This window comes from Chelonia mydas, chromosome 1, assembly GCF_015237465.2.
Source record: "Chelonia mydas isolate rCheMyd1 chromosome 1, rCheMyd1.pri.v2, whole genome shotgun sequence".
In the NCBI taxonomy this organism is placed as follows: Eukaryota; Metazoa; Chordata; order Testudines; family Cheloniidae; genus Chelonia; species Chelonia mydas.
The window spans coordinates 95,769,245-95,781,839 of NC_057849.1; the positions used below are offsets into that span (position 1 = coordinate 95,769,245).

Below are 12,595 nucleotides of genomic sequence, written 5' to 3' on the forward strand. Positions count from 1 at the left end.
GTTAGTCTCTAAGGTGCCACAAGTACTCCTTTTCTTTTTACGAATACAGACTAACACGGCTGTTACTCTGAAATCTTCTCAGAGAGGCACTCAGACCTTCCTTATATCCATTTGGATGGAGAGTCCCCTCCCTCAGGACATCAGTAACCCACTTCACCTTTACACAGTTTGATTTACACATACTAACAGATGTGTTGCTTTAAAAAGGGACAATACAGTATGACACTGGAAGGGAAGGTTCAATAGGGACAAACACTACGAATTAATATGATTGAAAAATAAGAAAGGTTTATACTAGAAATGAGGAAAAAATTAATCCCACAGAGATGACCAAAGTTAGTATAGGGTGTTTTAGGAAAACATTGCCAATTTACTACATTAACTCCTGGTACATTGATTTGTGACATTTGAAATAAATCTGTTGTTGAACATTACTTTGTAAATTTATTAAAACACCTAACAAAACTCTGGGTGACCTCCATTTTCATTGTCTTGAGTGGGGCCAAGATTTCACTCTCTTTCTGCAGCATAATTAGAAATTTTTCCTCTTGTTCTAGCCTCATGAATGTATTTTGGTTTTGTATTTCTCTGAAAGTTGTGCTGACAATGAAATGCTTTTAAAAATGATTTACAGTAGATGATACAGCAGCCTTTGTACTTGACAACTTTGCACTGGATTCTGATTGTCTCATTTATGACAAACAATCTTTGCTGTTTATTTACCTTTGCATCCTGTTTTTATATATTGGTATGCATTTGAGATTTTGCTTCATCTTGGTTATTAAAAATAGCCACAAATAGTAATACATTACCACAGATAATTTAGTCTCTAACTACTGCATCTATTTACTGTTCAGCATTACATGGTGCATATATAACAAGGTCTATAATATGACCATCAGTGGTCTCATCATCGGTCTCAACAGTAATGACTACATTAACAAGACCAACTGACAACTCTTCAACACCATCTACTTTAAAGAACTCAATAAAGACCCCACACCATAATTCACCCAGGAATTTAAGGATACTGCCAAATCCTTCCCCAAACAACTCCAAGAGAAACTCTATAACCTCACCCCAAGAACCCACACCAGCGACCTTCTACATGCTTCCAAGATACACAAACAAAGGAACACAAACAGACCCATGAAAGCTGGCCATGACACTATTACCAAAAGAATATCAAGGCTCACAGAAACCAGCCTCAAACTACTCACCACACAAATGGCCAGCTTCCTCCAGGACACAATTGACTTACTCCAGAAAATCCACAACATTAACAACTTCCCTCACAACACCATTCTTGCCACCATGGACGTCCCCTCCCTATACATCAACACCTCTCACAATGACAGCATCTCTGCCGGTCTCAAATATATATTAGACAATTTACAACACTGAAATATCCACCCCAAACACATCACCAAACTCATCCATTTCATTTCTCAGGTTTCAGAGTAAAAGCCGTGTTAGTCTGTATTCGCAAAAAGGAAAGGAGTACTTGTGGCACCTTAGAGACTAACCAATTTATTTGAGCATAAGCTTTCGTGAGCTACAGCTCACTTCATCGGATGCATACTGTGGAAAGTGTAGAAGATCTTTTTATACACACAAAGCATGAAAAAATACCTCCCCACACCCCACTCTCCAGCTGGTAACAGCTATTACCAGCAGGAGAGTGGGGTGGGGGGAGGTATTTTTTCATGCTTTGTGTGTATATAAAAAGATCTTCTACACTTTCCACAGTATGCATCCGATGAAGTGAGCTGTAGCTCACGAAAGCTTATGCTCAAATAAATTGGTTAGTCTCTAAGGTGCCACAAGTACTCCTATCCATTTCATTTTCACCCATAACAGTTTTACATTCAACAACAAACACTTATTCCAACTCTTGGGAACAGACATAGATATTAGGATGGCTTCCCAATATGCCAACATCTTCATGGGCAACCTCAAGGAAGAATTTCTGGACAAATGCATCACAAAACCAATAATAAACCTGAGATACATCAATGATATTTTCATCCTCTGGAGAGATGACCTAAACTACCTCACAGATTTCCACCGCAACTTCAACAACCATCACCCATCCATCAAACTCTCTCTAGAACACTCTCACACTAGCATCAACTTTCTGGATACCATGATCAGCTTGGACAATGGAACCCTATAGACAACTGTATACAAGAAACCCACAGATCACTACAGTTACCTTCACAGATCCAATAACCACCCCAAACACATGAAGAAATCTAATCTACAGCCACTCATATACTACAGAATATGTTCTGAGGAGAAAGTCTGGGATACACACCTTAACATACTTTAAACCACCTCTACTAAACAAGGACACTCCACCAGGAAAGTATATCACATTGTGGAACAGGCCACCCAAATACCTTTAGAGAACCTGCTTCAATACAGGAAAAAAAAACACTCTGACCATATTCCTCTAGTTGTTACCTACTACACCACCCTGAAACAATATGGGATATCACCAAATAATTACAACCCATACTCAGTGTGGACCACATTCTGAAAGAAAATTTTCCAGAACCCCCTTTTCTGAGCTTCAAACAACCCCCCAACCTCATCTTCAGAAGCAAGCTCCCAACAGACCAAGACTCACCAAATCAAAGCAACACCAGACCCTGCCATAATAACAGATGTAAAACCTGCAGACATATATCCATTGCTACAATTATCAGTACCCCCACAACACACCTTTTAAGATCCATAAGTCTTACACATGCCTATCACAACATGTAGTGTACCTCATCCAGTACACTAAATGCTCCAATATCAACATGGGTGAAACCAAACAATCATTGCATTTTTGAATGAACTCTCACAAAAAAAAAAAAAACCCCAAAAAAACAATAAAAGACAAAACCACTGTATCACCCATGGGTAAACACTTTTCACAGAACAGTCACCCATATCTGACTTCTCAATCCTTATCCTCAAAGGAAACCTGCACAACACTTTCAAAAGATGAGCCTCAGAGCTTAAATCTATAACTTTGCTAGACACTAAAAATCATGGTTTTAATAACACTGGATTTATGCTGTATTACAACAATCTATAACCCACTAACCCCCCTTTTTCATCCTATGCCTTCAAAGGTGTTAAGGGGCACTTCACTTTGAATGGTCTCTTACTACACATATTAACTACTCAAGCTAAACAATCTGTTCCACCTTGTATTTAGTTATGAGACTCCAAGTAACTAGCCCAAACCTGAGAGAGAGCTCTGTGTAGCTCAAAGCTTGTCTCTTTCACTAACAGAAGTTGATCTAATAAAAGATAATACGCCAACCACCTTGTCTCTCTAGGTGTCATGGCAGATGGTTTCTTATTTGAAAAAAAAAAGTGCCTTGCTCAAATGGCATTCTTGCATGGATTGATACATTATTGAAATTTCTGAAGAACTGTTACTTGCAGTTTAGAGTCCTTTTCATGGACTCACTGGCATCTGCTAAGGTTCTCCAATGTCTCTGCCCTACGTAGCTGGGTAGAATATTTAACTTTTTAAAATTTTCAATATCACGTCTCCCAGTGGTCTCTGCCAGGTTTCCTTCCAGACTGAAGGATTTAAGTTGTTCAATTTTTACCAATTTCATTTGTTTGACACTACATAATTAGTGGGTGAGACGCCGGAGTCTTTCTAAAAGATTTAAGTTTATTCCCTGGTCTCAGGTTTCAAACATAGCTCCAAAGGGCTAAGATCCCCAGCCCACATCACAGTATTTTGATAAAACCACAAGTTTTAGTGAGTCTAGTAATATTCCGTGTTTTCTTAATATCCCAGCTCCTGATGTCAGATTGTGTAAGCTGCCCTGGTTGCACTTAAAAAGTCTCTAAAGCTCTTGTGATTTGAGGGAAAAACGTGAATGATGGGAGGAAATAACTCAACAAACAAAAACCTCCCCTGCCAAAAATTTTTATGTTAAAAATACATGATTTTTATACTAATCTCGTGATTTTGGGACACTGGGGTTCCGGAAACAATGTTAACACCCACTGCCCCTCAGGCATTGCTTTTTCTCTCGGCTGTGGGCACCTGGCGGTGCAGACGTACTTGGTACCACACGTTGTGGAAAAGAAGCCACTGCCGCGCTATTGCAGGTACCGCCCACAATTGCCACTCCCGCAGCAGCAGCAACTCACCTGCCCAGGCAGTCTTGACACGTGGGAGAGCAGCTTCTCCTCTTTTATTGGCTGTCGCCCGGCCCTGCCCCCCGTATTTCATTGGCTGGTGCAGCAGCCCCTCGCAAAAGCCATTGGTCTCCGTCTGGTACCTGCAAGCATGGGGAACGCCCTCTTTGTCGCTGCCGCCTCCCATTGGTTGGTGTGCCTGCGCGCTGGCCTCTACCATTGGCTGTTCTTGAAGTCGCCTGGCAGAGATTGGCTGGCGGGCGCCGAGCCCCGCCCCGCGGACGGGGTGTTTGGGTTGGCAAGGTGCTGGAGGAGCCGAGACATGAGGTCGCGCTGCCGCCTGACAGTTGCTCAGTCGGGTTGCGGCAGCCTCGTGCCGTGGCAGCGCGCGCGCCCCCTTCGGGCTGCCGAAGCCCCAGCGCTGCCGTCCCGAGGCGCCGCTCCAGCAGCGTCCGCGCCCCGCTGCCGCTTGGGCTGAACCGGGGCGCCCGGGCGGCGACCATGCCGGTGCCCGGGCGGGGGAGGGAGCTAACGGGAGCGGCCGCCCTGCCAGAGCCGCGCAGCGCCCGCCGGCACAGGCGCCTGCCCCCCGCCTGAGCCCGCGCCCGGAGCCCGCACCATGGACGAGCGGCTCCACAAGTGGCTCCTGCCGCCGCTGCTGACGCTGCTCTTCGTGCTCATCATGTACCAGTACGTGTCCCCGTCCTGCCCCGGCGCCGCCTGCCCGCGCCGCCGGCCCGCCGCGCACCGCGGGGCCCCGGCCTGGGACGCCCAGCCGCCGCCGGAGGAGGAGGGGGCGGCGGCGGCGCTGCCGCGGCTGGTGCCCAAGTTCCCGTTCGCGCGGGCCGAGCTGTGCCGCCGGGTGCAGTTCGACATGCGGGGCCGCGACGTGATCGTCTTCCTGCACATCCAGAAAACGGGCGGCACCACCTTCGGGCGGCACCTGGTGCGCAACATCCGCCTGGAGCAGCCCTGCTACTGCCGCGCCGGCCAGAAGAAATGCACCTGCCACCGGCCCGGGGGGGACCAGGACACCTGGCTCTTCTCCCGCTTCTCCACGGGCTGGAGCTGCGGGCTGCACGCCGACTGGACCGAGCTCACCAGCTGCGTGCCCGCCGCCATGGAGCGCAGGGGCTGCCCGGGCAACCGCACCCTCAGGTCAGTGCCTGCTCCGTGGGGAGAGGGGGGGCTGCTGTGCCCTGCGCTCCGGATGGGATAGCGGCATCAGCTGTCGGGGAAAGGGGGCGGCACCGGCTGCTGCCCCTTGCAAAGCGCCGGGTCAGACCCGGGCCCTTGGAGGATGGTCCTGGGGAGGGCAGCGCTGGGGCATGGAGGGTGACAGTCCACCCACTTCTGCAGTCGCAATGTTACAGACAGGCACAGAGGGGAGCTGCCCCACTACTCGGGTCTGTGGCATTCATCCCGTTGTTGCCGCGACTCTCACACTGCAGAGCTCTGCTGCTATCTAGGTATTTGCCTATCTAGCCCAGGCTTTTCCTCTAGCCTAAATTCAGTCCTTTCTTCCATCACTGGCTAGTTCTATTTAATCTGAGCAGAAGGACCCTTTACAATGTACCTGACTCCTTAGAAATCACCCTTATAAATATCTTTCTAAATATAGGGCCCGTTCCATATTGTTAAAAACTCTTTTGAAAAACAAACTCTTTTTGGGCTCTAAAAGCTAATTTGTATTATTTCATGTATGTTCATTTATTTCTTGCATTTCACTTCTTAGTCAGTTTAATTTGCATGCTCTCATGAACTAGCAATCTTTGGATTGTACAATAGAATATTTAAGTCCAAAGACTCTTGATGGACATTTTGCTACTGTAGTGCTGTAAGATTGCAAATAGGGTCTCTTAAACTTTTAAGTCATTCAGAGCAGGAACTTTCTCTTCATAGCTTTTGGTGAAGTACCTAGTATTGGTGTATAAACAAACCTTTTGTAAAATTTCATTATTGTCAGAACCTATATTTGGGCCCAAATTAATTTTGTTTCCTAGAGTTCTAGCAACAACTCTCCTGTTAGATTTCCCTGCTCTTTGTTAGGGGATTTTGGTGGGAGGGTAGGCCTCTGTTTTTCCCTGTCTCAATCGCATATGCCTGGGGTGTCTGAATTTCTGAGACAGTAGGCTTTTCAGCGACTTAGCATCTAAGGGATTTTAATACATTTGGATCAGTTTATTCAGTTATTCACATTCTTGTCTACATGAAAGAAAATAAGGTAATGAAACCTAAAAGTTTACAAAAAAGTTGGAATCTACAGGGCATATGCTTCATACTTTCAATCGGTGTTAGAGTGCAGACTTTGGTAAAGTCATTAGACTTTGCGTATCACCAAAAATATAACCCCAGATATGGTTAGTTGTGTGTGGAAATACGTTTTTATTTATGATCCCTTATGCTTCATGGCATGTTTTTCTGAGCTTTGTTAATCGTGCTTATGAGCAGGTTGCAAATTTTGATTTGGTCTGAATGCAATGCATTGGAATTAAAGATTTCCAGTCAGTTCAAGTGGTTGGTAGCAGATGCTGCTGCTGCTGTTCTCAGGAGCCAGAGAACATGCAAAAGGCACAATGGCCAGAAGTTTCTGAGATTAAATCCTATATTTCACTTCTACCCACCCATCTAATTTCAGCTCCTTTCCCGAGACTGTGAATACAGTTTAATTATAAATAAACTCCACTGTCTGGCAGTTTTTCAAGAGCTCTTCCCCAGGGCTTTAATTAAAAACTACAAATTGGTTCATATTTGACAAGAAGGTCACAACTCCGGATGCTCTCCTCCAATGCTTATTTTTCCTTATTCACAAAGACTTCTAATATTTCTGTTGTTAAACCTATCTACATTCATTTACTGACAAACTTCCGGTCTTAATGGATTGCTTCACTTCTATCTTTATTGTGCATATACATTCCTTATGCAATTTAAAGATGTGAAAGGAAATGAACTTAATTCCCTTTCGTGAAGAGATTACTGCACTTAACATCTCTTTGCAGCAATATGTTTTTCTCGTAGGGCTTGTCTACCTTTGGAAATTTACCAAAATACCTAAATGAGAGAGAGTCGCTCCTATTCCAGGATCAGTGTGTCCACTCAGGCTAATACTGAAATAACTATTCTGGAATAATTATTCTACAATAGCTACCCTGGTAAATTTTGAAGTGTAAACAAGCCATTAAACTTTTTCTCCTGTTTTTCCTTTCTCCTCCAGTTGCACTATGTGAAAGAATGTGAGCAGTAGAGCTCTCAGCTGAAATCATATATCTATGACAGTCCACATGTAGTAAACAAAGTCAGGATGGGAAAAAACCGTAGCACTTTGCCAGACAAGTTTCCCTAAAGCCATAATTAATATACCCTTAGATTTATGAAGTCTGTAGCCATCCTATTTTGTATTATGTTCCTGTCAGCTGTTGCAAGAGGAACAAGATCTCACCTTGTCAGTACTAAAACGGAAGACTTATAAGGAGCACTTGCTTTTGCGAGGAATTAACTTTTGGTAATCTAATAAGTGACAGATTTCCTTCTGATTCAGGATTGAGTCAGTATGTTAGAGGCACTGTAAATGATTTTTTTTAAAGCAGAAATATTGAGCGTATGTGGATATTTACAGTGTTTGCTACAATTGTTTTCAATAAAATTTTTAAAAAATCTTTAAACTTAACTCTTTAAATTTAATCTTTAAACACTTGTGATGCCTTGATAATATGTCTTAAATAGATGAAAGCTTAAACCCTTTAGGAAAATATATTCACAATTAGGCCCTAAGTTCCTGCCTGTGAGCTAAATCAAAAAAACTCCTTGATTTAACTATTTGGGTGTAGAAATATAATTGTTACAATGATAGCTCCTCACTTCTGTCGGAGAGTGGGAAAAGTATTAATTCCTCATTGATAAACCCATTGACTCTAAAAACTTGTGATGTTTAAATACAGTACGTTTCACATTGTTCCAAAATATTAATTTATATTTTGTGCAGAAGAGGGAAAAAGTAGTGTGAGGGGGATGAGGAGAGGGTGTCTAATCCGGTCCCTGTATATATACACTTACACATGTGCTTATCTTTATTCATGTGAGTAGTCCCATGGAAGACAAACAGCTAATTTAATTTTCAATATTTGGCTGTTATCTTAGTGGGATTAATTGTGTGAAACATCTGTGTTTTCAGGGTGTGCATGTGATTTATAGGACATTTTGTATAAGTGTGTTTATACAGTTCATACATTTATAAAGACGTTAAACTGAAAATGTTATATCTTGTATATAAGGGAAGGAGCTAGACTTTTTGAATAACTTTAGGGACTATGTGAATTGCTTGGCATTAAATTTGCAGCTTTATTAAGTATTCAATCAGCATTATAATCCTTGTGATGTAGATAATTAAGGAGGGGGGTATTATTTATATGGAAGTTGTTTGGTAAATGTTATCTTGTGTTACATCCTCCTTTCATTTGTTGTGTTTACAATTAGTATTTAATAGCCAGAGGTTGAGGGTAAAATTAATTATTTCAGAAGATTGGGAATGCAAGGTAAAATGGAGTGATAGGATTAAAAATTATAAATAGGAGATTAAAGTGTATTAAATTAGACTATTGATAAAGCAACTTTAAAAGATAGAGAAGTGTTAGAAAACAGTTTGAAGAAAAAGCATAGAGGTTGTTCATTGGAATGCTACTAGTCATTTAATTAAACAAAGCAAATACAGGAATAATTCACAGAATTATAATATCTGTTTTCTTTTTGGGAAATCATTGGTCCTTCAGTAATGTTATATCCCTTAGTGAAACTTTGATCTAATCAATGGATGTAACTATTCACTGTATCCTCGTAGTGTTTGTTGCTTGTATTGTATTACATCCTGTGTCAGGTTAAGAGAGAGAGAAAGCAAATTTAATAGATTAAGGCCAGAAGGGACCATTATGATGATGATCAAGTCTGATCTCCATGTTACTCTATTTACTTGAAACTCAGTTTGTAAAGTACCTCAATAAAAGTCTGATCCTGTCAAGTGCTGACTGCCCCCTGCTGTGAGCACCCTTCACTCCCACTGAAGGCATGGTCAAGCCCTAACCACCTGTCTAGGGACATACACCAAGAGACTTAAATTATATTTTAATCATTATTTCAATATTCAGTTTATGTGAATGGAATTTTTACCTAAACTAAAACTGAAGGTAATGGAGGTCATATCTTGGAACAAAGTGAAACATATTAGATATTATACATGACACCGTAAAGCCTCTGGATTTATATGAGAAATTAGACTTCTACTTTCTGCTGTATACGTTACATTTTATTTTACAGTAACTTCTAAGTGAATTTGCAGTTTCAACTCAGAGAAAATCTTTGGCTAGATACCTAGCCAAGGACTTTACTTGAGCTGAGATCAGGAAGACGATCAGAAAGCCCTGATTGTGAATGTTACCAAAGTGTTTGATCCTTTGGGCTATATCAGAATATATTTTTGATTTAATGAAAAAGATTAAGTGTATTTTGCTTTTTTGTTAACATCATGGAGTTAACATAAGCTTCCGTCTCAACTCTTTATATGGTAATATACTGAGAGAATAAGATATTTAGAACTTAAACCCTTTCATAATTAATCTTTACTTATATAATATTAGCCTTATAATATTGCATTATAAAGTTTTACGTTAACATTTACAAACATTTCAAAAGGTGTTTAATTTGAACACTGTGTCATATACATTTGAATACATTTATCTTTTAGACGTGATTATGAAGAAAATTATTTGAATCTAGTACCAGTGACTTGATTTTATTTTTTAACATGGCTATACAGGAATGTTTTAGTAACTAAACCCTTGACAGGCTCTGGAGGGACCAAAACAGATGTAAAGCAATACCTTAACTGCATTTTTTAGTTTTCATAAGTGTGTTTTTCTCTGTAACATTAACATACTCTTCAGGGTGGTATGGGGAGTTCTTACTTTACTGGGATATAGGAAATGCTAAGTTATGGGGAGTAGAAGTCACTGTTGTGCAGCCAGTTATAACTCCAATTTAACCTTCATCAGGATTTGCAGTCTGAAGTCAATGTAAGTCACTTACTGCCACCAGTGGTACTGGTCAGATTTTCAAAAGGCTAAGTGTAGGCTTCTATTGTCAATATACAAAAGTTTACAATAAATTTAATTCATTGGAATTCTAATCTTTCATTGTAAAAACTGAATCTGTTTGTTTTAAAGTGACAGATTGCATGCCATTGAGAAGTTTTTATTAACAAAAATACAATTTTCAGCATCAGTGGCTAAAACACCTACACAAATGTTTAGCTCTTAGTGCATAAGTAGACCTATTGAAATACTTGCTTCGTTGGTTACAGGATCTTCATTGGTTTAGTATTTTATTTGCCTAAAGCAGTTTTATAAAGTTTAAATAAAATACCAAATGAGTAGCAGCATTTTAAAAACAATGTTTACAGTTAATCTTAAATTTTAATCTGAAATTGCAATAGCACAGTTTTTCAAGTGTTTCAAAAAACTGATTTAAATCAGAGTGAGGGCAACTTTGTAACAAGTGATTTACATCAGTGACTTAAATATCTCCACGCTAACCCGTGTCTTGAAATCCCTCTAGAATTTGTTCAGAATAATTTAAAGTTAACTTGATGAATGTGCCGTGCCGTATAGAGCTGTGGATGCACAAATAATTATAATGAAGAACTATAATGCCAGCAGTAATACCTTTATACAGATATACAGCTGCATTATTGTGTATGAACATGCATGTATGCATGAAACTGAGTGTATACAAAACACATAATATTAAATATATTCATAAAGTTCTTAAACATTTGGAAATCTCTGTAGATGTGTAGGGAGTAAAGTCCTTGTGTACGTAGGATGGGGTTAAAGCAGCAGGCTTCAGCTTTCTCAAACTGAATAAACATTAGGATGACCAATACCCCAAACCCTGTTGAACAAAATTAATGGTCCATTGTGGGAGGACACAAATGTAATTGGGCACCGTCTATCTGATCTCCCAAAATCACCAATTTAATCCAGTCAGATGGTACAGTATAGGATTTTACCAATACAGTTCAACTGGTATAACTCCCCTTGTGTGTATGCAGTTATATTAGTATAAAAGTGATGGTACTGTCGCTTATTTCCCTAAATTTATGGGAATAAGCAATACAAGTGTAGGCATCTTCTACTAGAGGGGCCTTTGAACTTAACTGGGGGTGTTCCAGTTGGGAGGGTCCCAAGTGTTGCAATCTGGCCTTGGAGACTGTAACTTCCATGATACCTTGGGGACGAGATACTTGCACTTCCAGGGAATGCAGGGGTAGCATTCGGTGGGTTCCATTCTGGTCAGGGGCGTGGAGATCGCTTTGTGGAGCTGTCATAAATATAAAGGGAAGGGTAAACCCCTTTAAAATCCCTACCGGCCAAAGGAAAAATCCTCTCACCTGTAAAGGGTTAAGAAGCTAAAGGTAACCTCGCTGGCACCTGACCAAAATGACCAATGAGGAGACAAGATACTTTCAAAAGCTGGGTGGAGGGAGAGAAACAAAGGGTCTGTGTCTGTGTCTGTCGGTATGCTGCTTTTGCCGGGGATAGAACAGGAATGGAGTCTTAGAACTTTTAGTAAGTAGTCTAGCTAGGTATGCGTTAGATTATAATTTCTTTAAATGGCTGAGAAAAGAATTGTGCTGAATAGAATGACTATTTCTGTCTGTGTGTCTTTTTTGTAACTTAAGGTTTTGCCTAGAGGGATTCTCTGTTTTGAATCTAATTACCCTGTAAGGTATATACCATCCTGATTTTACAGAGGTGATTTCTTTACTTCTATTTACTTCTATTTCTATTAAAAGTCTTCTTGTAAAAAAACTGAATGCTTTTTCATTGTTCTCAGATCCAAGGGTTTGGGTCTGAGGTCACCTATGCAAATTGGTGAGGATTTTTACCAAACCTTTCCCAGGAAGTGGGGTGCAAGGGTTGGGAGGATTTTGGGGGGGAAAGACCGTGTCCAAACTACGTTTCCCAGTAAATCCAGTTACAGTTTGGTGGTGGCAGTAGATATTCCAAGGACAAAGGATAAAATTAATTTGTACCTTGGGGAAGTTTTAACCTAAGCTGGTAAAAGTAAGCTTAGGAGGTTTTCATGCAGGTCCCCACATCTGTACCCTAGAGTTCAGAGTGGGGGAGGAACCTTGACAGGAGCTCTGTCTGCTAGAAAAGCAGGAGCTGCTGCTGAGAAATTGCTGGGGCTCTGACCAATGAGGGAGCCACAGAGCCTATTGCTGGGCTTCATTGGAGCCAAGGCAGAGACTGTTGTGCCTAGAACTGACTGAGGTAGGCTGCAGTGAAGGAGCGTGAGTAACCACCACCTTTGTTTCAGAAAGTGCTTGCAAGGAAATGGAGATAGTGAAGAGACTTTAATGGATTTCCCTGAGTCCGAGAAG

The 12,595-nt window shown here is 41.2% G+C and overlaps 1 protein-coding gene across 1 annotated transcript in view; it reads left to right on the forward strand.

Annotated features, from left to right (window-relative positions):
- The first annotated feature begins 4,491 nt into the window (after window positions 1–4,491).
- HS6ST3 (heparan sulfate 6-O-sulfotransferase 3) overlaps window positions 4,492–12,595 on the forward strand; it is a 537,712-nt gene continuing 529,608 nt past the window's right edge. Inside the window, exon 1 of the mRNA XM_037895935.2 lies at window positions 4,492–5,319. Within this exon, the coding sequence (XP_037751863.1) occupies window positions 4,781–5,319 (539 nt within the window). The 5' untranslated portion in view covers window positions 4,492–4,780. The remainder of the gene's footprint in view (window positions 5,320–12,595) is intronic.